General features: G+C 42.2%; 1 protein-coding gene across 7 annotated transcripts in view; it reads right to left on the bottom strand.

Annotated features, from left to right (window-relative positions):
- NCOA7 (nuclear receptor coactivator 7) overlaps window positions 1-25,628 on the bottom strand; it is a 131,787-nt gene that overhangs the window by 31,023 nt on the left and 75,136 nt on the right. For 5 of the 7 annotated variants that reach the window (XM_084776999.1, XM_084776996.1, XM_084777001.1 and 2 more), the window contains 7 exons: window positions 21,163-21,242; window positions 19,366-19,473; window positions 17,089-17,202; window positions 15,371-15,496; window positions 13,768-13,952; window positions 10,636-11,663; window positions 9,450-9,618 (listed from right to left, as the gene is read on the bottom strand). In XM_084776999.1, coding sequence (XP_084633125.1) covers window positions 9,450-9,618; window positions 10,636-11,663; window positions 13,768-13,952; window positions 15,371-15,496; window positions 17,089-17,202; window positions 19,366-19,473; window positions 21,163-21,242 — 1,810 coding nt within the window. The remainder of the gene's footprint in view (window positions 1-9,449; window positions 9,619-10,635; window positions 11,664-13,767; window positions 13,953-15,370; window positions 15,497-17,088; window positions 17,203-19,365; window positions 19,474-21,162; window positions 21,243-25,628) is intronic. The other 2 variants (XM_084777000.1, XM_084777002.1) reach the window with 1 other exon arrangement.

The following is a 25,628-nucleotide window of genomic DNA, read 5'->3' as shown; positions in this document are numbered from 1 at the left end:
AGCTACATGCTTCAGAAGATATTAGTTATGAATACAAGTAGCATATTCTACTTCTCATTTCACAGATATTATCACAGGCTAAATAATAGTGATGATGATGATGATGATGATGATGATGATGATGATGATGATGTTGTTATTTGAGTCTAGGTGGCTAGGTTAGTGGGCAGATGCAGAGGCCTATGTCTAGGGAAGGATGTGGGTGAACAGTGAAAACTTGAGATTTGCCATCCCAGGCATGCCTAGACTATTTGTGAGGAAGAGGCAGGGACAGATCTGGAATTTAGAAAGACTGTTTTGTCAAGCAGCAAAGACCAGTGGAGATGGGACCAAGTAGAAATAAACTTTCCTGCCATAACTACATCCAAGGTCCAGGTGAGAGAATGCCACAGCCAGACCCTAAGCCCGGCAATGTGTGTATGAAAATGCCCACTTCACACTCCTGGTCAGCCCATCTTGCAGTGGCCCCTACTCTGGCACTTAGTTCCTAGTTAGTACAGCCTCACTGTGTCCATTTTCTACAGGTTTTCTGAATGTTTATCAGAAGAAAACTCTACTTACAATATTTTAACTAAGCATTTCTTTGTACTCGAAAATAAGAATGTGGCTACAGTTAACAATATAAGGAGTCTTTTCTTATCTCAGATGAATAAGAAGACGCCCTGTATGTAACAGAAATTGGAAAGTACCAAATTCTATATGCACTCCATTTTAGTTATAATATGATGATGATTCATTTTAATTAATACGCTTTGTCCAATAAGAGATTAAAAACAGAATTATAACAATGTTCCTTAATACAAATTCTGGGTGTGGTATCCTCATCTCAAATGCTCATATTGTATATCCTTGCCCTTCTTCTTGTGATGATGTGGGCTGATTCAACGCTCATGTCACTGAACTGAGATGGACTGAGGTGAATGACATGCATTGTGCTGTAGCATTGCACAACCGTGAACACAGGCATTGGGATAACCCTACAGTCCATTTTAGAAACCAGGTCAGTAGTAAAGCTTGGAGGTGGTGGTAGTAGACTCCATATGGAATAGACTGTGATGGCACCGGATTTCGCCACTGCTCTAAGTTCCATGAAACCTAAACCTTAAGAATACTTCCAGAGATTTCCATTTAATGTTTCAGGATTCTATTTGAACGCAGGTAGGCAACAGAATTAAAAAATGTGGCCACAGACAAAGCAAACTACTGTACTGGAAATATGATAATTGCTGTTCTTGTCATATACAAAATGAAGACAGAAATGAAGGGAGAGAGGGACCAAGGCAGGGCGGGGGGAGGGGGGGTGTTTCTAGGAAAGATGATGGGATGTTCATTGTCTTGGCTGTGATGTACATTTCATAGTGCACACAACTAGGATATGTTTTATACCCTGAAGGCATACTTTTCTTAATTTTTAATTCTGCTTAAATCCAGTTGAAAAGAAAATCCACTTCATTGTTGTGGCTCATCATAAATATTCAAAAAGCTCTCTCGAGAACCACTGCACAAAACAACAATCAGGGTTATCAAAGAGATAACTTAAAACTAAATGAAAACCATAGTTTATATCCACATCAGTCCTGGAGGACCTGGGCTGGCATCCCATAGATTGGATTCAGTAGCTGATGTCTATTTTTTTTTTTTTTTTGAGAGGACTCAGTCCTTGGTCTGTGCCCTGGTCCAGTGCCAGTCCCTCAGGCATTTAGGCTGCAACAGAAAACACCTTCATCTGGGGATCAAGGACACCACAAGAAAACCTACAGAATCAACTAGCTTGGGCCCATAGATGCTCATAGACACTGAACTACCAACCAGAGAGCACGCATGGAATGAACCTAGGCCCTCTGCACACATGTGTAACAGTTGTGTACCTGGGTCTTCATGTGGGACTCCTACAGCAGGAGCAGGGGCTGCCTCTGACTCTGTTGCCTGCCTTTAGATCCCTTTCCCCTAGCCTGCCTTGTCTAGCGTCAACAGAAGATGTGCCTAGTCTTACTGCAACTTGATATGCCAAGGCTGGTTGAGATCCATGGGAGGCCTTCCCACTTCTGAGGAGGAAGGGGCAAGGGTGGATGGGGGAGAGGTGACAGGGAGGGACTGGGAAGAGAGGGAGGAGAAGCTGAGATCTGTATGTAAAGCAAATAAATAATCAATAAAAAAAAAAGAAGGAAAACACCCTTATCTCTAAGACCCCACAGGTTGTCTGAATCCTAAAATATTACTAAAACATATATGTGCCTTCTTCTTACTAATACACAAAAATAAAGCTTAATTTCAATTTCTAAAGTAGGTACAGCAACACATAAACAGTAATAAAAGATGAAAGCTGTATGAATGCTGTCTGTCTCAGTTGGCCATCTGTCTGCCAGTGTGTATGTGTGTGAGAGTACGTGTGCTCTGTGCATACATGTATATTAATGCCACAATGTACTGTAGAGAGTTTTCAGACAGTGGTGGACCACAAGTAACTAAAATCCCAGGAGGTGAGGCTGGGGATAAGATCTGGGGGTCACTGGGATTCCTTCATACTTCTAAACACTGTGTGCAGCAGCATTCATTGGTGGAGATTCATTAGTGTACTTGGAATCAAATGGCAGGCTTGTCTCTGAAGGCCCTGGTACCCACTCCTCCTCAGGAAAGCACAGCCACACTCTGCAGAGCTGGCTTAGGAAGACGGCCGTGTCTCATAAGCACTGGGTGCTTGTAGAGTCAATGATTAGCTCAAGACATTTGCCAAAGCTGTTAACTGAAGTTACTGAAAGGCAGTTCTGGAAGGTGACAAATTTCTGGACTTTCAAGTGAACGAAACAAAAGGTCCAAAGAGCACGAAAAGAATGAAAAAACAAGCAATATGCTCCAAGGTTCTGTACAGTAACCTCTTCAGAACAGTGAAAATATTTACATGACTGGCTAAAAACCATCCAGTACGTTTTCCTAAATTGTTAAAAAAAAAAAAAAAAAAAAAAGGAAGTGCTTGGAAATCTTTTGACCTCTTTCCTTCCTTTCTTAGCAACACTCTCACTGTAAAACAGCACAGTAAGATCACAGCACAGGCTTGGGATGTGTTAGTGGTAGAAGTCTGGGTGCTGGGTCAGTCCTCAGCACTGAAATAAATGAATGACAAGAATAAAAAGCAAAGAAAAGACTACATACTGATATTCAGTACTTTAAAACTCAGAGGAATTTCATTCTAAAATAGACCTGGTTAGGCTGAACAGAAGCAACGCTGTTCCAGAAAGTATACTTTAATGAACGCCCAAGACTCACTAAGTGGTACTGACAGTCATTAATGACTCCAGTTTAGCCCTGATCCCGTTACAAGCAATGTGACTTCTGATTAGAAAATTTCACATGAACTGTGGTTAAAGAGTGCATACTAGAAAACTAGGCCGGCTTGCAATGGCTTTAACTTATCCTTTGCTCTCCTGAGCAAGGTGCTGCTGGGTGCAATCTTCTTAGTGACCCTAAGGGCCTTTAGAACCTGAGCATCTTCCTATCGTAAAATGAGTTGAAAAGGAGAATTGATTTTCCATGTGATTTTGCTTCTTATTACAAAACCAATGCAAAGCTCATTAAATTTATGCAGACCAAATTTTAGTGTAAGAGAGAGAGAGAGAGACAGTCTAGTAACAAGGTAGTTTATATACTAATATGTAAAGGTGGCTCGTTTAATGTTAAGACAGTATATGGAGAAAAGACACATGGGGACATATACATTTGAGTTAGCTCTGTGAAATAGCTATGAAGAACAGCTTTCTTTTTGTTTCTGTGACTTTATAAATGTCATGAGTCCAAGTGTTTTTACTTTTAAGGACAACTAAATATGACCAAGGACTATCTATTAGACCACAGTCTCAGCTTTCATGCATAGATGTAACTTATAATGTGGAATATGGATCACACACTAGGCACTATGCTGTCTGCGGGACGCAAAGTCTTAAGCAAGCAAAGCAATCAAAGAGAACGTGGGTGGCAGGTAGTGGAGTTGAATGTTATGGACGCCTGTGGTGGCTTGAATGAGAACGGCCCTCATAGGCTCATATATTCTAATGTTTGCTTCCCAGTTGGTGGACTGTTTAGGAAGAATTAGGAGCTGCAGCCTTGTTGGGGGAGGTGTGATACTGGGGTGGGGGCTCGGGGGTCTCAAAAGCCCACAGCATTCTCAGCGTGCTCTCTCTCTCCTCTGTCTCTTTCTCTCTGTCTCTGTCTCTCTCTGTCTCGCTCTCCTCCTCCTTTTTTCTCTCCCTCCTCTCTCTCTTTTCTCTCTCTCTCTCTCTCTCTCTCTCTCTCTCTCTCTCTCTCTCTCTCTCTCTCTCTCTCTCTCTCATGCCTGTCGGATGTAAGCTCTCAGCTACTGCTCCAACATCATGTCTGCTGGCACACTGCCTACCATGAGGATCGCTGACTCAACCTCTGAAACTATAAGCAAGCCCCCAGTGAAATGCATTCTTCTGTATGTCGCCTTGATTAAGGGGTCTCTTTACAGCAACAGAATAGCTACTAAAACCATGCCCAGTGCATTCTGGGATCAAGTAAAAAAAAAATCCACAGAAACAGAATATTCTCAGAATTCAATGGCATCTTATAACTGCTTGGAACTCCAGTTCCAAGAGACATAATGCCTTCTTCTGGCTTCTGTGGGCACCTGCATATATGTGGTGCACATACACCACGTACATGAGGAAAGCAGAAAACAGGCCACTGATGGAGGATAGATACATTTAGGGATGGGGGGACATTAGAATACAAGTTAAGTTAGAGAAAGGAAATACTGAGGGCAGAAGAATTTATACAGATGGTAAAATCATGTGGACAGGGAAACAGGGCCAGGGGAAGGCTGGACCCAAAGGAAGTGCGCATGAAAAAATCTACTTGGGAGCCTATGAACTCACAAGCCAAACAGTTTAAGAGGGGACAGTAAAACACATGGGATACGAAAGACATTGGAGGCGTGGATATGAGGAGCTAAGATTTAAGCAGGGGTGGGGATTGGGTAGTGAAAGGAGGGGCAGGGCAGGTGTAAACATAAAGAGGCTTTATGAAGCCCTAATGGTTTGTTGGAGATCTATGCATCCATGTATTTATCCTTTACATATAGTTTGTTTTATATTATATATGTATATATTATATGTGTGTGCCTGTGTGCATGTGTGTGTATATGTGTGCGCATGCATGTGTGCATGCTATATATATGATATATGAGTTTGAACAGAAGTAAACCCACATTAGTAAACAAAAGACAGGGGTTCTTAAATGAAAACCTCAGTGCCAGGAACCCTATGAGTTACTGGTCAGTAAGGACCCAGAGACACCTAAATCAAGCGCTACTGACATTGCTCATCACTGCCCACCATAATTAAATGGTGCGTTAGTTATCGTGATAAACCACTGGCCAAAACCAATGTGGGGGAAGAGAGGGTTTATTTCAGCTTACAGATCATAATCCATCATTGAGGGAAGCCAGGGCAGGAGCTCAAAGCAGAAACCTGGATGGGGAACTGGAGCAGAGGCCACAGACTTCGGTTTACTGGCTTGCTTCCCTGGCTTATACAGTCCAGGCCCACCTGCGTAGACACTGTACTTCTGACAGTGGGCTGGGTCCTCTACATCAATCAGAAATTAAGAAAATGCCCTACAGACGTGTCCACAGGCCAATCTGATGGAGGCAGTTCCTCAACTAGAGCCTTTCTCCTCAGGTCATGTCTAGCTTTTTGTCAAGTTCACAAAAACTAAACAAGTGGGAAAACCCTAGTGTTGATGTCACCACACACTTTGGTTACAACTTTTTGTTGTTGTTATTGTTGTTTTTGAGACAGGGTTTCTCTGTGTAGCCCTGGATGCCCTGGACTCTCTTTGTAGATTAGGCTGGCCTCAAAGTCACAGAGATCATCCTGCCTCTGCCTCCCTGAGTGCTGGGATTACAGGTGTATGCCACCACTTTGGTTACAACTTAAAGAAAATAATTTTGAAGTGATCAGGCCAATTCTTTCTCAGCTGGCTACCTTTCATAGTGCTAGAAGGTGCAGGCTTCTGGGAGAAAAGTTTCTTCAGAGCTGAACCTTGAGAGCTCCAATACTGACCTACTGGGCAAGAGGTGCCCACTGGTACAATAGTGGCAAGGTTGCTTATGGGTGTTAACCAACAACTTTCTTGATTAGGTTTAAGGCTTGCTCCATAGGAGAGAACTCATACCTCATACTGACATCAAACAAGGTCAAATCCCACTGCTAGGGAAGGCTTGGGCCCCAGGGAGGGTCTACTGATGTTATTTTCCTAAGTGTCCAACTGCTGTCTAAATGTTTAAGTTCATATCCATAGATTTACATTATTCCCATCCGTGGTCAGAGAAGCTTCTTACTGACTGGGTAGCAAGTGACTCATTCAGAGACTCATCCTGTTCGGAGTTAAGGGAGTCACAACACACTGTGCAAGAGCGAAAACTGGATCTTGTCATTAGTAACAGTTACAGAGAAGGAGAAATCAAACATCTACTTATGAAGAACAAGAAACAATAGCAAGGAATGATGATACGAATATTTGATATGTCTGTCAACCTCAAGAGATTTCCCTGTAACCAGGAGCACTGGGATATTGGATGAACCAAAGTGACATGCCTTGAAGAACATGATGTCACATCTATAAGATCTGTGAGAGGACAATGTTGCCCACACAGGAAGCCTCTGTTAGTTGACTCAAATCTACAGCTGACACCCTAATAGATGCATGAATTCCTTCAACAGAAGCCAGGTGGAAATGTTCTTTCTGGGGTAGTGAAGGAATCCCAAAACTATCATCAGAGTGAGAAGGCACTTCAAGGCTTTCCTTAGCTCCTCATTAAGATCTTGGGATGAGTTTAAGTTTAATAACGCCATAAATTATCATTAAAATAATCTTACTTGCAGACGGGTGTGGTGGCGCACGCCTTTAATCCCAGCACTCGGGAGGCAGAGGCATGCGGATCGCTGTGAGTTCGAGGCCAGCCTGGTCTACAAAGCGAGTCCAGGACAGCCAAGGCTACACAGAGAGACCCTGTCTTGAAAAACCAAAAAAAAAAAATCTTACTTTTCATACTACATACTAGGAACCCTTGATGAGACCACCTATAGGACCACTCCATCTGTCCTCCCTTAATCTAAAATGTGAATTTACTTAGGGCCACCAGTGCATGGAAATACAAAATGAAATAATTATGAAAAAACTCCCTAATATTTATCACAAAAAGCTATCATAATTAACAAACGCAATATGTTCCCCCAAGAAAATATTTGGTTAATTAAAAATGAGTTCAAAAAAGAAAACCATTTGCTACCCAAAGACAAGTAAACCATGGTGTTATACAATACAGGACGATAGAATTCAACAAATGACCTACAGTAAGAAGCTTGCAAAACCACTTGCATAAGAGGTCCAAGGAAAGTACTGTTTCAGCATTAAAACTGCTTTCCATGCTAAAGAATGACAGGCAAAATAAGTGCATGAGGGACTGATAAAAGTATTCTACAAGAGTTCTTGGTATACACAGTTCCATTCTGAAAGAAATTCAATTTCCATATACTATAAATAATACATTCTCTCAGAGAACACTATATATATGTATATATATGTATATGTATATATATACATTTAATCAACCAATATCTGAATATCTCTCCCTCTCCACTCTTCTCGTCTCTCCAAACAAAGTCTATACAACACACAATGTGGCTGAACATTTCAGTGCTGTTTCTTTCCTACCTATAAAAGTAGGAAGTGATTTTACAGAGATGGATCTTTACAGAGATGGGTCCATTTATAATATTCTACTTCTAGGGGTCCGGTTTATTATAGAGCTTCAAAACTGTACATTTCTTCTCTTAGACCATTTGAAAATAACAGCAGGAGATACATATGCTCCTTCCCCACAGTCCTACTTCAAGACTTCCATGATCCCCTGGGACTTGCATGCACAGTGAAGGGGTACATTACATAAATCCAAAACAAACTATGTCTATTGTGCATGTTAATATGGGTTTGTACCTAAGAGAAATGAGGAGATATTAGCAAATCCACTCGTTAAAGTCCTATTATTTTCACATTAAACTATAATTTATTAAAATGAGGCAATTCTCCTGATGAGAATTACCACCATGGGCAATGATCATCTGGAAAGTGAGAATCGGGATGCAGAAGTCCGACGAGGGAGTTTCTCTATCAATCAAGTACCTGTCCAGGTGATGATGCCTGGTGCCTGGTCAGGAAAAGGAGGATGTGTGCATTTCATAGTCAAAATTAAGTCCTTTGTAAGTCTTTATTCCTTCTAACCCTTTTTATTCTATCACACATACAAAAATCACTAAATTTTAAAAAAAGAATATTTCCTAATTTTCTTTTAAAACTCCTATTTTATGCCCTATAAATATATCCTTAGTAGTACATGGCTGAAGAATTTCTATGCCACTACTGACTGTCCCCAGATCAATAACATCTCAACTTTGGTGATATTTGAGTGCAATGCTCTGCCTATATTCTCTTGTTCACCGTAGAACTGATTCCCTAACAGTCAAGATGTGGCATCAACAGCAGATGAACAGCAAATGGACGGTGGCAAAAGCACAGAAGGAAGCACACCCGTAAAGTCAATGCTGGGCCCATGATCTGCAGCAACATGAACGAGCCTCGGAGGTGGTTACGTGACATAAGTCACTCAAGGAAACACAGCCTGTATTCTCACCTGTGGGCTCTAGGGAGACCTTAGTTAATGACAAGATCAGTTAGCTAAAAGGAGTACATGAGTTCTAGAGTTCCTGAGCATGGCGGGGTGGTGAGAGATTATAATAATACATTCTGCACCTAGAGACTGCCACAAGAGGGAATTTGTGAATGCTCCCTCCAAAAAGGATGATATGATATGTTAATTACCCTGGCTTGATCATCATAGACTGAAGGCATGTGTATAAAAACCACCAGTTTAAAAATATGCTGCACGCACACACACCCCCAACAAACAAACACATAAATCTCCTTAAAGCCGTGTCACCTTAGTGTCTACCCTGGGATCATGTGCCATATTTTTCTCGCTACTAAGTCACAGACGCTCCCTTCAGGGGTGTCTAGAATCTTCAGTTCTCTCACACGTAAACATTTTACAAATGACCATCAGTCCTGTCTCTTTACTGCGTGCCAAGAGCTTGGATCAGCTCCTCCCTGTCCCTTTATTCCCACCTGAACAGCATCTCTAATCTCAGACATTTGAGAGTATCTACGTCTTCCTCCATTTGAAAATCAACATTGCGGTTATTTCAAAATGACCACTTAGAAAGAAACTAGTATATACCCTTCTAGAAATTATATATATATGTGTATATATATGATTAAGAAAAAAAGCTTTATTCAAGAATAAAATCAATAAGTAGAGATAAAGGACCCATGGGCAGCTGGACCCTGGGCAGTGAAACTGTCTTAGCGGTGCTCACCTCTCCCGGGGAACAGCAAACCAGTACTCGGGCTGCTTCCTTCTCTTGCCATACTGCTGGACCATGGCGGCGGTGTGACTGGCAAAGGACTTTCTCATTGGTTTTCCCACTTTGATGCAGAGAAACATGGGAGGGGTCTTGCTCTTTTCTTCTTTGGAGGGAAGGATATCTGAATCACATACGAGAAAGCATTCCTCAGTCTTAACAACACTGGTGGCAGTAAAACGTCTCAACTTACAAAGAGCCGTTGGCCACAGCTAGAAACATGACTCAGCTATGTCATGTTAGACCTGATGAACCATCAGGCTTTCCTTGGCATGGAAGGGTAACATGTTTGCATGTTTCACACGGGTCTGTGTCACATGGCATGCTACACACTAAAAGGCAGTGTAGAAACCAAACACATGGACATATAATGTAGAATTGTAACATCTCTGAAGCATGCGTGTTAGTGAACAGTGGTAAGACCTCAGCCCACCACAGTGCAATCTGGTTTAGAACTGAAATCCCTCAAAAGCATTTTTTGGCAGGGCATGGTGGCACATGCCTTTAATCCCAGCACTCAGGAGGTAGAGGCGGGTGGAGCTTTGTGACTTGTCACCAGTTAACCCTGGTCTACACAGTAAGTTCTCTCAATGGTTCATAGCAAAACCTCTCTCTTCTCTCTCTTTTCTCTCCCCTCACTCCAGTTTCAATTTCTTTAGATTTAGGCATTCACGATAAGAAAAAGAGAAAACTGCTTGAAAGAGTCAAGTACTTCTGAGACAGAAATCTATATTTAGTTCGCGTTCTAAATAGATACTATGTTTTACAAATTTTTTATCCCAGGCATTAATGTCCAATGAAAGATTCAGCAACAGTAAATAAAGTGGACCATGATAAAAAACATAGGGCTTCCATGTACATATATGCATCCACACATGGGAACACATGCATGTACACATTCATAAATACTATACACACATGCATACATTGATACATTCTACACACATACGCACACATTCATAATACCACACACACATGCACACACATTCATACATACTACACATACATACACCCATGCACACACATTCATACATTCTATGCACACACAAACACATTCATACATACTACACACACATGCACATACATACATGTCTCTCCCAAACAAACCATCTACCCAAAACCCAGCCAACTGAGAGCTTACCTTCAATGGGTACCTGAATTCTCTTTAGTAACCACAACTGAATCTCAGATTTGTTATCCATCTGTGCACCTTGACAGCTCTTGTCTAGAGATGATTCCAAAGAGTCCACAGCTTCTTTGTTGTTAATCACAGTTTCCTCCGCACCAGGGTCTTGTTTTGGGGACAGAGTCTCTCTCCCTTTTACCCATACTGCCTCTGGCTCTTTGTTGCCCTCAGGTGGGGAATCACCTGCTTGGGGAAGAGCCCTACTAAGCATGATGTCTATTCCTCCTGGTTTAAGACTTTTGCCCTCACTTAGTTCTGACTTCTGTACATTTTCAGACAGCTGTGACCCGTCTTGGTTTTTATTTAGGTAAAACTCAATGAGCTTAACTTTATCGAGATCTTCATTGATCTTCAGCGTGCTCTCTTCCTGGTTTTCTGGGGACCCAGACTGCTTGTCCACTTCCGGCACTTTATCTTGCTTCTCACAGGTTTCTAAATCCAGGGCCCCTTTCAGTTCAGCATCGCTCTCTGTTCCCATGAAGTTCGGGGCTGACGGCACCTGCGTTTCCTTTGCAGACGTGACTGGTTGGGGCTCAGCCTCCGTTTGGTCATAGGAAAGGTATTCCTTTGTGGTACTGCCTTTGTCCGCTCCCCTCCGAGGCTGAGAAGAAAGGTCTTCCAAGTCAACAAAGTCCTCGTCTTCTCCTAAAAGACAGTTTTCTTTGGCTGTAGTGCGGGTGTCAGGAGGCCCCTTGCTGAGCTGAGTGACTGAGGGAGACTCACTGGCTGTTCCCTTGGAAGGTTCCAGTTTCTTTAATTTCGACGACTCGGAGCCGTCTGGGGGCTTCACCTGCGCACACTCTGTTGAGTCCTCGGGAGAGCCCACTGATTTGGGGTCTAAAGCAAGGCCTCTCTCCCCATTCTGCTGTCGTTTTTCCTTGTTAATGGACTTGAACTTACTGAAAGGATTGATATCCTTTTCTGAAGCCAGGTCTTCCCATTCTCCAGGCCTGTACAGAGGACAAAGATCCTGAGGTAGGTCGCTGTTGGGGCAAAAATGGTGGATGCACATGGAATGTTAAAAAATAAAAGCAAAAACAAAGTGGAGGAAAGGCAAAACACAAAACAAAACTCAACTAAAATGCAAACCAAAAAATAGACTCAACTTAAATTCATGCTAAAAATGATTTCAAGATAAGGAAATGAAACAGACTGATTACAAAATAAAATATAAGTCAACCAAAGCAATGGCAAATGGATGAACCATGTGAGTTGTGCCTCCTGCTGGATCACACGGACACACCCAGAATATGGATAGATGTAGAACCCGAGAGACTTCTTAATATGAAACTTTCTGACATTTACGAAATTTTAGTATTCACGAAAGGACAAAGGAAAGATCTTAGTATCAATGACTAAAATTCCTTAAGAAGTCGAATGTCTCCTTTTCAATAAATTAGTAGAAATTACAAATTCTGAAAGGCCCCTTGATATCTCAGCCCATTTAACTCTTCTCTGTAAACTGACTTTGAACTATAATGTTTTTTGTTACACGCCTTAAAATTAGATGTTTGTAATTAAAAGACCCTACTCCTTGCAAAGGAGACACAAAAGTTAACTTCCATTATTACTGGAAGTAACAGTACCTTACAATTTAAATACGTAGAGAAAAATAAATTTTACAGAGAAGCTCTTAAAATATTGCATACATGTCTAAAGCATTTAAAAAGTGTAACAACAACAATGCAATGACTTATTTATCAACTGAACAATATTATCCTGAAATATAATCACTTACAGCCCCTAATAAAAGATTCTTAGAACTCAGATTTGAATTATATAAAACATTTGCTAAGTATGTTCTTCCAAGTTCAAGATAAATGGCCAAGACATTATACCTTTTAGTTAGGTTGGTGCTTTGTTATAATTTTTTTATTGTTGTTGTTTTGTGTGTTTGTTTTGTAACCCAGACTGGCTTTGAACTTAACAGCGTTTTCCCCTGGACCTCCCAAAGACTAGGAGTACAGCATGGACCACTACACTTGGCTAAGAAAAATGTACATTTAAATACAACTGGAACTATCTCGGAGAGGGCGGGGGCTGTATCTTCACCTACAACATTAGTAGCACCTCTGCTGGGTTTGCAGAGATACAAAACTCCTCTCTAAATGAATACTTTCAATTTCAGAGCTAAGTATGCTTTCTAAATAGGTCAGATGGTTTTCAGGTAGTACTTTATCCATTCTAGCGTCAAAAGAAATGATCATGCCACTAAAGGGACCAAGTTCCAAGCAGTTTTGAGTTTAAACAAAGACTCTCCCTGGAGATATCTTATAAGCCATTTGCACGAAAAGCCTGGGTTTCTCCAAATAGGAAATGAAAGCCCATATAAGTGTTAGGCTCTACTAAATGGCATAAAAGCTTTAATTCATCCTCAGATTTAAGAAGCATTCACTGAGCCTCTAGGAGCCTATGCTAAAATATGGTAGTGCCTGAGTGTTTGTTCTGTAGGAGCGGGAAGACACTAAGTGGACCATCTTAGTGTATACCTGGGGTGTATTAGTGTGTATTCTGGGGTATCCAGTATCCCACAAAATACTGAAGATGCTTTGACGTAATAACTTAGTGTGATAGAGAATCCTCTCGTGCTGGAACTCAGAATCTCAGTCTTCGATCTGCCAAATGAGGTTCTGAGTTTCCTACTTTCTGTGGCGCCTATTAAATATCCTACTCCCCCCACCCAAACCCTGAATGTGAGGATGTCTTCAGTTGTTTAGTCACCTTGCATTCTGGTCTCTCCCTTTAGCACTCTTCTCTCTTTCTCTCTCTCTCTTTTTTTTTTCTCTCACTTTGCGCAGAGCGCGTGTGCGCGCATGCGTGCGTGCGTGTGTGCGACTAATCTCTCTCCAGGTAGATTTTTAAGTAGATATTTTTCCTTTACTATTTGGATGTTCAAGTTTTCTTTATCCTTTCTGCTTACCATTTGTCTATTTTTCCAACTTCACAACCCCAAATCTCCGCATTTTGGCTTCCCTCTTCAGAGCCCCTTGCTTCTACAGCGCCCTTGCCTCTGCAAGCACCCTCACTTTTAAGTTCCATTTAAACCTCTCTAAAGCTCCCGGTCTAAAAAGGAGAACTGGCGCTTACGATGGCAGAGCGTCTTTGATCTTCATGTGGGAAATGTCGTTGTACAGGGCAATGGAGACCACCTCTTCCATGGGGCAGATGAGACCGTATTCCTCACACCCGTTTTCGATCACCAAAGGATCGGATTTATGAGGGTCAAACATGATGTTGTTGGGAGTGACAATCATGACACCGCCGACCACACCCTGCAGAGGGAAGGGACAGAAGATAGTACGTGGGACAGAAAAAGGTTTCCCCAGCTAGCACAGAGCCTTTGATTACTTTGTCCTCCCACAGTCTCCTGTGTGAGAATCACATCTGTGTTAGGAGAGCTAGAAAGCATGCTGGACACTCTCAATGCTGGTGGCTGGGGAGGCATGGGAGCAGTGGCAGCTCCCTGATCCTCATATAGCTGCAACTGGATGCCTGCGTTGTGATCCTGCCTCACACCCTCTTATCTCACAGGCCCCCATTTCTCCGTCAGAAGGACAGACTGTCCCAAGACCACTCATGATCAAGAGCATATTGCTTTGCAATCCGTTCATGATCAAGAACTTGGCGCGTTACGATTCACTCACCAAGTCGTCTCCATGTCTCTAGCATGTGGCTCACATGTATGGGGCCGAAGCGGAATCAGAATTGTGATGCCAAAGAACAGTCCCAGTATCTTTGCTAACACAATCACAAGTCTCATCCCCAGCAAAATTCAATACAAACAGCAACAGGGAAAGCCTGCAGTCTCAGCTTGTACAGCTGAATTGTGGGAATTACGAAGTAGCCTTCAGATCAAATCTGACACTTTCTCAGGCCATTCTAGAAATCCTGCTGATGGGCAAAGTAGGTCTACCAGGGACCAGACATGAGACTCCCAGCCGCTAGGTCAACGATACCTTTGATGAGTCTTGTAATCTTTGTAAATTGTTTTTCAGTTCAGGAATTAATATTTTTCTTTCAAAAGTTTCTTTACTATTTGTAACCTGATATAAATTCTCAATTCCAAGCCCAGAATATTAATATAGACTTTTCTTCAGAAGTTCACACAAAGTTGGATCTCTTCTGTAAACACCAACAGTCAGAAGACTAAAACTATGATGTAGCTGAAGTAATTTTTAGTGCTAATATCATCAAGTATCAACACAAGGCTGAAAACTTCTACTTCCTAGACTAGAGGTAAGATCATTGCATGAATCATCTCTTTTAAGTAATGTACCCCACTAGTTAAATATTAGTATCATTATTATTTTATAGATGGGAAAATTACACTATAAGGATATTCAAATTCCTTCCCTTGAATCTCATATCTAGCAACTGGTAAAGTTAGAATTTAAGCCCAGCCAATATTTGCTGTTAAACTCAGACCATCTCCCTAGCAATTCACAGGTCAAGAGCTAAAAGAAAAATTGCAAATCTAAAATCACAGGGCATGGTATTCCTATTTCATCAATATATTTACTTCAGTGGGTAAAAGGTGAAGTAACCAGCAAGAAAATCAGTGAACGTTTGTCAAGTCTTTGCACTGCAGCTGTGGGTAAAACGTTCAATGGAGCGTTTCTTCCAGCAATGAGCACTCTTATGTGCTTGCTGCAGATTTCCCTGACCGGCAAGCCATCAGAGTGGCAGGTACCTTTCCATCAGTGAAGTAACGGCAATTCATCTTGAGAAACTTCACAACACCTGGCTCATCCTCTTCAGAAGTCGACGATAACACCCTCTCAATGGGTTTTAAGGCCTTTCTTGCTAAATCAGCATCCTTATGAAGGCAAAAATGTCCAAAATTAAAGAAAAAAAAATCAGCCTTTCAAAACATTATACCGTAAGTATCCTACATCTGCTTTTCCTTGAACATTAAAAGGGGAAATGACACGCCCTTCAAAAATCCTACAATTTTTTTTCAAAAGTTTCTCTTCTACACTATATAAATGTATATGTAAAAAAGAAAAAATGTTTTAAAAGTTTCTATTTATAACCTGATCTGAACTCTTGATTAAAAAAACAATACCTTTCTTTAGAAGATCACTAAAATTTGTATTATTTTTTTAAACATCAACAATCAGAAAACTAAAATCTCCATACAGACAGCTAAGTAACTTTTTTATTTAATTAATTTATTCAGATTATACCTCAATTATTTTCCCCTCACTAGTATCCACCTGTTCCTTTCTCCCTCCCGTTTTCACCCTATTCCCCTCCCCTAGGTCTGTGACTGAAGGGGACCTCCTCCCCCACTATATAGTCATAGGCTATCTATCAAGTCTCATCTTGGTAGCTTGCTTATCCTTTCTCTGAATTCCACCAGGCTTCCCTACGACGGGGAAGTGGTCAAATATGGGGCACCAGAGTTCATGTCAGAGTCAGTCTCCACTTTCCAAATAATTGTGGATAATGTCCTGTCCATTGGCTAGATCTGAGAAGGGTTCAATGTTTATTGCATGTATTGTTCTTGGTTGGTGCAGTTGTTAGAGCTGAACCACCCCCCCACCCCCGGTCCAGAACCGCCCATCATGATGTTCATCTTGTAGGGTTCTAGGACCCACTGGGTCCTTCTATTTCCCATTCTCCCATGCTTCTCTCACCTAGGGTCCTAGTAGGATGTCCTCACATCTATCCCAGTCTCCTGGTAAGTGAAGACTTTCATGGGACATCCCTTTTGGGCTAGTGTCCAATTCTAAGTGAGTATATACCATGTATAAGTAACTTTTAATACTATCACTAACCAGCTTCAACACAAGTTGAAAATGTCTATTTCCTAAATTAGAGGTAAGACTGATACATACCCAAATCAAACTAAGACTGAAAACTATATGTGAGCCTATAAAACTGTTTCATTAAATGCTGTAAAAAAATAACTCATTCTAGATTGCTGATTCTAATTCCTAGACACTTATTGGGGAATTTAGCATGGTGCTTTTGCACAGTGCTTCTCAATCTGTGGGTCGAGACCTCTTTGGAGGTTGAATGACCCTTTCACAGGGGTCACCTAAGACCATCAGGAAACACACGGATTTACATTACAACTCATAACAGTAGCACAATTACAGTTATGAAGCAGCAATGGAAATCTTATGGTTGTGGGGTCACCCTGACATGAAGAATTGTACTACATGGCCGCAGGATTAGGAAGGTTGAGAACCACTGCTTTTGCACAAGGCACGCACTTTTCCCTTTCAGACCTTTGGTAAACAGGTGCGTTGGGGAAGGTTGCATTCTCTCACCTGATGGCAACTCCCCTAACCTCACCACTTTACGGAAATTTTCATATGATTATCTTTTTAAAACACAGCGTACTGATTTCCACAGCTAACCACAGACGTGAACTACAGAGAAATGAACTAACACACGTACAGGCAGTTTATCATACTCTGCATCCGACGATGACGGAGAGACAGTAGCACCAGGGGTGGATGATGAAAGCCGTAAGGTACTAGAAGGGACGTTGGCATCTGGCACAAACAGGACCTGGGAATAAGAAGGAATGGCTGAGTGTGAACCAGAATCCGGCAGCTCCTGAGCTCACGCTTTGAGAACTCACACCTCTGTACATCGTACCCAGTGCCTCTGTAAGCCCCACAGAGCTTTCCTGCCCCTAACAAGCAACATGGGGTCCTCTAAACTACCCGTGAACCATACTCAGCAGTATATACGGCGAAGCGCAATGGCTATGGCACACGGACACTGCAGGAGAACGGGTGAGCAAATGGCCAGTCCGGTGAAGCCTGCACAATGGGAACTTAGACGGAGGGAGGGACACGTCTTCCTAGGAGTGAGACTAACCCAGCCTGAGCATCTGATACCTGAAACCCTTGGGGTCAGTACTTCAGCTTAACTACCTCAGAATGACCCCCTATGCTAATGTGTTTGAATGCTTGGTCCATGGGGAACGGCACTGTTAGAGGAGTGGCGACCTTGTTGGAGGAAGTGTGTCACTGTAGGGGGCAGGCTCTGAGGTCTTCTGTGTTCAAGCTCTGCCCACTATAGAACACACTCCCCTTCTGCTGCCGGTAGATCCAGATGTAGAACTCTGAGCTCCTTCTCCAGCATCACATCTGCCCGGATGCTGCCAGCACCTATTAAATGTTTTCCTTGGTCATGCAGCCTTGGTCATGGTGTCTCTTCACAGCAATGAAACCCTAAGGTATATATGTATACGTATATATGTATACATACATATACACAAAAGACTTGAGGATATAAATATTTATATGTGATCTCTATTATTTATTATATCTACTCAATAATAGATTAAATATATTTATTTATTATATAAAAGCATGATTTATTAAAAAAAAATATATAGCTGCATAGACTTTACCTGCTTTGATAGTCTGAAACTCCAAATCTAAAAGCCTCAAATGGGCTGTTTCAGAATTTGGAGCATTTTTAATTTTATATTTCTGCATTATAAATGGAGAATCCTATATGAGGAGAGGGGAAAAAAAAAAAAAGAATCATTACTAAACTGTAATACTCCCGCTAAGTGGAAATGGGCTGGCTCCAGGCTGGTGACTTTCAATCAGGTCTTGAGCGTGAAAGTAACGGGCTGTATATAGTGAACCGTATGAGCAGGAAAGCATCTTTAAGTGCACATCCGCAGAAGGACACTGGAAAGAGTGTAAAAGCACACTCTTCGTACATGTCGCTAAACAAAACAGTCTAACTCAGAGCCTCCTGAAAAGCACTGTCTCTCTCAGCTTTTTTGTTTCCTGCTTGTTTCTTTGGAGGCAGGGCTTCTCTGTGTAGCCCTAGCTGTCCTGGAACTTGCTGTGTAGACCAGGCTAGTCTCGAACTCACAGAGATCCACCTGCCTGCACCTCCCGAGTGGTGGGATTGAGGGTGTGCACCACTGCCACCCAGTCCAGCAAGCTATCTATTTTTTGAAGCTAATCTGGTCCTGCTTCTTGACTTCTGAAGCAACAAGTCTAGGGTAAGAGTTTAGTTGACTCCACATGAAACTCCTCTGTCATCAAAGCCAGCCTCCTTCCTCCCTACGTCACGTGATCATTGAACCCACGTCAGAAGGACAACTCTCTAATGTTCTGGAAACAGAGCAAATCAACCTGGTTCTGACTTGATAAGCGATACTCACCCTCCACGCACTAAGACAGATCCTTGAGAACACAACGTCATGTACAGCTTTTAAGTTTTTAAGTTCCACAATCTATTTCAAGGATGAGGATGCTGAGATCCAAAATGAAGTGGTTTGTCCAAGTCAAATAGCTAGAGACAGGCTAAATACAAACAGCTTTCTTTCTTTCTTTTTTTCTTTTTTTACTTTTTCTTTTTAATAAAATAGTGAGCATATAAAGTAGCTGTTAGAGTACAGTTGCACACTACCATAATTTATTTAACAGGGAAAATGTTTTATTATTTTAAAGCTCCTCTCGATGCCCCAGGAAACACTTCGTATCTAAGTTAATGATAGTAGTGATAAATGTGCCAATCAATACCCAAGTATAAATCTCTGAACTATTAATTAAGAGGCCTTCAGAAGTCTTGGCTCTGAGGGAGAGGATGGGCCCATCACTGAAGAGAATTCCATGGCACCGCTACTAAGTCATTTACTAAGGCAACACAAAATGTAGACAAAATCTCCAAAGTCACGCTCGGCATGAAGGTAGTCACCTGGCCTGGAACGATGGTGTGTGTGAAGAGTTTATTCAGCTCCACTAACTTATTGGGAGTGACATTAAACTTCAGTGCGACGGAGTTGAGGGTGTCCTGGCTTCCGGCCTACAGGAGTCAAGCGAATTAAGTGTCAGTATGTAAAGCAGAAACAAAACAAACAACAACAAAACAAACACAGAAGAGCAAAGGTACTTTCGATAAAGAACACCATCATATAAATGATAGCAATGAATGAAATGATTTCTATCCATGAAAAAGAGGGGCGATTAAAAAAAAGTTCCTTTTTTTTTCTGTCCTTTGTTTTAGAATGGTTGCTTTATGCTGCTGCTATTGTCTGCTTTTGCATTGAGACAAAGCTGCACTCCAGGTTGAAAATCACTAGGTAGTCTAACTTTGCCAGCCAAGTGCTGAGGTTTTAGGCGTGACCGCCAAGCTTGGCTCACTTACAATACCTAATCAAACCATACACAAACGCATCTTAACTGCAGTTCGTCTCTGGCCTCTCTCATCTTCAACTGCTACTGCATGCACGAATAGAGTTTTAAGTTTCCTTTTGGCAAAACTTAGGTGTATTGTTTTACTATTATAAAATGCATCTGACTCCAGGGATGCCCCGGCTTTAGAGTCAACACAAGACACAGATTGGCAACCGAGATGCCAGAACCATAATGTTATCTCTGAGTTCCACTACTGCTGCTCAATGGCTGTATGGCTTTACACAGCAAACCTAAAACAAGAATTTCTCAGAAAAAAAAAAAAAGCAGTCAGGCAAGGGCGACAGCATTTATCCTCTTCTAAGACGTCAACAACTCTCAGCAGTGCTGTTTCACAGCGAATCTCAATGCAACTACAACTGTGTGTTCAGACAGTATTGATGTCTACACTAAGCGGAACACAGCTTCTGGGTTCCAGGAGCTCAGCGTGCCGTGAGAAGGGTAAGGACATGGCAAACAGAGTGAAGTCATAGTAAAGGACCCTTGGGCAGCATTATTCATCCACAGACTCAAGGGCACAGAAGCATATACCCTGACATGTGTGCCAAAAGCACAACACAGAAGAGATCTAGTTTCTCCTCAAGAATAAGAGAGTTAAGGCCTGAGGCAGACATTAATGCAAACATAGCAGTGGGCAGTGAGAAAATGGCTTATTGGTAAAGGAGAGGATGAAACCTGACCTAGAATTTCTGGATGGTGAGAAAGCTGGGAATGGACAAGGAGGACGGGATGGGGGAAGGGGAGGCTGAGAAGGAGGGCCTGGCTCGTATAAATACCTGGATCATGAAGCTATCGCTTCTAGGAGAAGGGCCAAGCATAGAGATCTAAGTGGATATGTTAATCAGCAATAGATTGACGTCTTTGGATCTTAGAGGGGAAAAAAAAAAAAGACCCTGGGATAGAGACTACAATTGGTAGTCACGGCCAGTCTGGAGACAATTCACGTCATCTGTGTGTTTGGAGGAACAAAGCTACTTAGTGCATCCTTTGCTGAAAACAGTCCTTCTCTTCCGAGAAAGGTCACTCTAGTAGGGTGCACACAGTGTGGATCCCTTCATGGCCTTCCAGATGGTCCTAAGCAAGGTTGATAAGCAATGCAGTGACAGACATTGTAGTCAGAGAGAAAATATGGAAAGAAAAGAAATGACCTAAAACAGGTCTTGAGAAAGTGCATTATTTGATTGGGTACTCAAGATGAATCTAGTTAAGGGGCAAGCCGAGGAGAAGCTTACAAGCCGAGGAGAAGCTTACATCACACAGTGCTAATGATCCATCACGCAAGCTACCCCATCATACTCACAGTGTACTCCACGGTGCCATGGGGCTTCTGTACCACCATCTTCTTCTCCTTCTTATCATGAGCTTTGCTTTGATTGTTATCTGAGGAATAAACCACATGTCAATGGATAATTTCATTTTCGGCAATTGAAGAGAGACTACATCTACATTATATGAAAATCCATTATTGACTGGGCGGTGGTGAGGCATGCCTTTAATCTCAGCACTCGGAGCCCGAAGCAGATGGATTGCTGTGAGTTCGAGGCCAGCCTGGTCTACAGAGAGAGTCCAGGACAGCCAAGATAACATAGAGAAACCCTGTCTCCAAACAAACAAACAAACAAACAAACAAACCAAAAACCTCCAAAAAAACAAAAAAGACAAAGAAAATCCACTATCAAATTAATGTAAGAAATGATACCAGTAGGAAAACAGGCTATGGGTGGAAATGGACCATACTCACAAAGCGGACCACATCTGTGACTACCAGAATTAAGGATTGATACTTATTGTAAGCAAATAACCCAAGCAAAAATAAAGTAAGGTTTCCAGTTATAAAAAGATTAGCTGAAATGGGCCATCTAATGCTAATGAGATTACATCCAAACCAGCATAGTGTACAAATGGCTGCAGCCTTTGGGTAAGTGGTTTGATTTATGTAGCAATAGCTGAAAGATGTTCAGTCTCTGATTTACTTGCTTTTCTTTCAAGAACTTACAAAGATAAACTCAACAAAGGAAACAGTAAGCACATATTTCTTAAAATATTATTTACAATAGAAAAATAGAAGAGCCATGATTCTAACAACAAATTAAGGTGGGATACAGAGGTTTTTTTTTTTAATTTTTGGTTTGTTTTATTGCTCTGAGACAGGTTCTCACGTATTGTAAGTTAGAACTGAACTTTCTATGTAGGCAAGGATGACTTTGAAACCCTGGTCTTCCTGCCTCCATCTCCTATGCCCTGGAGTTACAGGTGTGCACCACCATACTCCACACTTAGTTTATGCAGTGCTGAGGAGAAACCAGAGCTTTATGCATGCTAGGCAGGCACACAAACAAGTAACATACCTCACCAGGTTATTTTTTCTGTTATTACAGGAAACAATGGTCTACTTCTGCCAGCTTCATATGATTCAACTTAGTTGTTATATAGTAAACTACATTATCATATATTAATCTAAATATCAAAAGCCATGGAGACATATTCCCATGGAATACAAAGAAAATAGGAGTAACAAGTGAATGTAAAATTGAATTAACCAAGAAGAAAGACTCCAAGTTTTATCTGGGAAAAAATGCACGTCAAAATTAGGTACCGCTTTACTCGCACACCTGACAAGTCAGAGGAGCTAGTTAGCTGATCTTGGAAGAAACATGAACTGCTACCAGAAACGTAAGCTGATGCAGACACGGCAGCTCCTTGCACCTTCAGGTTGTGTATCTGTGAGCACTTTCCTTCCCAGATGCCCAGGCTCTCCCAGGAGGAAGGAAGCGCTTTCCACAGACCACAATAAGCCGCTCCAGGATGCTCATCCCTGTGTCCTCTGAGGCAGGGAGTAGAGGGAAGGGACGGCAGATGTGACAGCTGCGCTCTGGGATTCTGAGGTGGCCATCACAAATAACAAGCCAGAGGTGCACAGCCACAGAGTCACGTCAGGAGGAAGAGAAGGAGATCGATAGGGCCACCATCGCCTCCAGCCGTCTAAAATGCTCACGCAAGAATTTAAAGAACATACAAAAAAATTAAACCCTATCACATTGAATATATTAGAACGATGCGGCATGGGGAGAAAGGTAGAAGAGGACAAGCAGGATATGAGTGAATAAATAAATAAATCTGAGCCTGTCTCTCACCATCCATCATTTCCTATGATCTAAGAAATGAGAATAATTCAGCCATCTACATCTGAGGTTCTACAAGCCATACCTCGTCCTACTCCCAGACATGATTGACATATGGATCACCTATGCAAAGACATAGGGGTACTGGGTGAGAACAGGAAGGGAGCAGAACATGGAAAACGTTACATCATACAGGAGTTTCCTAGCTTTTCAGTATTTCCTGTAAGAAACAAAGTAAAAAAAAAAAAAATCAAGAGGAAAGGATGAAAAGGGTGCGTGGAAAGTCCGGTCCGACCGCCTCTGGGTGGTCATAGCTGGGTGACTCCAGAGAACAAAACCGATGACCTCAGACATGAACATCTATACAGCCGATGCACAAACAATTTAACCACAGGATTTTTTTTTTCCTCCCAGACTTGTAACACACATGAGAATGGGGTCACCTAGATGTGCGAAGGTAAGCAATGAAATATTCACAACAAGCTTCCTTTTTCTTAACTCCATCTAAAGAGTCAGAGAAACTGAAATTTGTGGCCTCTGTTTGTTTACGTGGGAGATGGTCCCAGGGCACAATTCCCAGAAACATCCTTCCAAAGGTTCTTTTTGGCACAAGGTTACATGTTGTTCCGTCCCTCTTTAAATACAAAACAAAACAAGGTGTGTGGTGTGTGTGTGTGTGTGTGTGTGTGTGTGTGTGTGTGTGTGCATGCCACGATCATCCCTGTGGTCAGAAGACAACCTCTTGTTCTCTTATCATGGAAAAAAAAACTATTTGTTAATTTATTCATTCATCCTTTTGAGACAGGAGCTCATCTAGCCCAGGCTGGCCTCAAAGTCACTATGCACCTGAGGATGACCCTGACCTCCTGACTGTTTTGCCTCTGTCTGGCAGAGTGCTGGCATCATGACCTCGCCCAGTGTCATGCAGTGATGGGGATCAAACACTGACCTCCTGCATGCTAGGCAAGCGCCCTCCTAACTGAGCCACATCTGCAGCGCTGGGCAGCCCCTCGGATGTCTCTCATCTACTTTCCTTCCAGCACTGCTCTTCTCATTGGCTTCATAAATCGCTGACACTCATCTCTGTCCTCTGCTACACCCCAAGCAACAAGGAGCGCTACTGTAGGCCCACAAACCTGTGGGTAGTTAAGAAACAAACAGCAAAACTACAAAAGAAAATGTGTTCTGGTTAAACCTTTCAGGATAAATTTAATATGTATGCTTGAGTTAATTACAAAAAAAAAAAAAAAAAAGAATTTCACTGGCACAGATGAAAGAAATGTCAAACATGTAGTACTACTAAAACAATGACTGGGTGTCAGAACGTGGTCCAAGGATGGAGTTGCATGAAGGAGAATGCTGAGTGTTTGTGATAAAATGACAAGAAAATAAGACAAGGAGCTTTTGACCTCGGTTTCTTCAAAAACACAGAATTGTTCTAGGGACGTGCTTGTGTGCCCCTCCCAGGTGCAGTGGACAGGAGTGAGTTTACTTCCAACTATTCGCTACAGCTGTCTATCATTATTTGTTCACGTGCCTGTATGGGAAAACATGTGCTTGCCATGTGCAGCTTGTCCTTGTGGCCGTACACTTTACTGACATGATTCCTCTTAACCCTCGCAGTATAAATCATCTGATGCTCTGAATAAAATCGTCTATTGCAAGAGACCTTAGTCCGCCTTCATTTTAGGCTCTGCTCTCTCAGCTCCACTCTCAAGAGCGCGGCCAATAACACTGAGATGATTCAGCCAGTGAAGTCCTTCTGTGCAAACATGAGGGCTAGAGTCACATCTCGAATGCAGAAAGCCCAAATGTGGCACGTGTAATCCTGGAACTGGGTGGCCGCAAGAAACAGGCAGATCTCTGGAGCTTGCTGACCAACTGGTCTAGTTAGGTTCAGTGAGATCCTGTGTCAAAAAATAAGGTAGAGCCCATGAGGTGTATGCATCCCATTAAGCTATGCTGAAGAGGTGGAGGCAGGGGAATTATGAGCCAACACACACACACACACACACACACACACACACACACACACACACACACCACAAATGAGTGCATACCCCTTCTTTCCAGAGTCTACGGATGTGAAAGCTATGAGGTTGGGCACAAAGTGACCTGGTCTTTGGTGTCTTGCATCATCACAATGGCATCTTGTACATAAGGGAGAATGAACTTCCTGATACACATCACCTTCCTGCACATGTCTGATTGTGAGTAAAACTTTTGTTGCAATAACATCACATAGGGAACATCACATGGCCCTGTCAAGCCACACACCAAACACAGTGCTCTGTCGTTTGCCACATAAAGCAGAAAGTAGCTGGCCCATTTCAAGAATCATGATCATCTATGTGCCACCGTTAGACAAATAAAGAGCCACGTTACTTCCTAAATTGTTCTCACAGTCACATACAGGAATGGCCAGCTCTGCCTCCCAGTGAACGAAATCATCAACACAGTCTCTGCAACACACAGCCCTCAGGCAAGATGGTTCTGGTCCTGGAGAGAGAGCTAGGAAGGGGAAGGTACTGTCACAGGAAAGGACAGGGATCCAACTCCGGCACTGAAGGTGGGGACCTGTGATCACCCCCAAGGACGCACCTGTCTCCCTTCAGAGCTCCACTCCCAGCCTTAGGCCTTGTCA

This window comes from Acomys minous (assembly GCF_964271855.1).
Source record: "Acomys minous genome assembly, chromosome: 3".
NCBI lineage: Eukaryota > Metazoa > Chordata > Mammalia > Rodentia > Muridae > Acomys > Acomys minous.
Note: the sequence above shows the minus strand (reverse complement) of the source record. Positions and strands in the feature narration are given on the sequence as shown.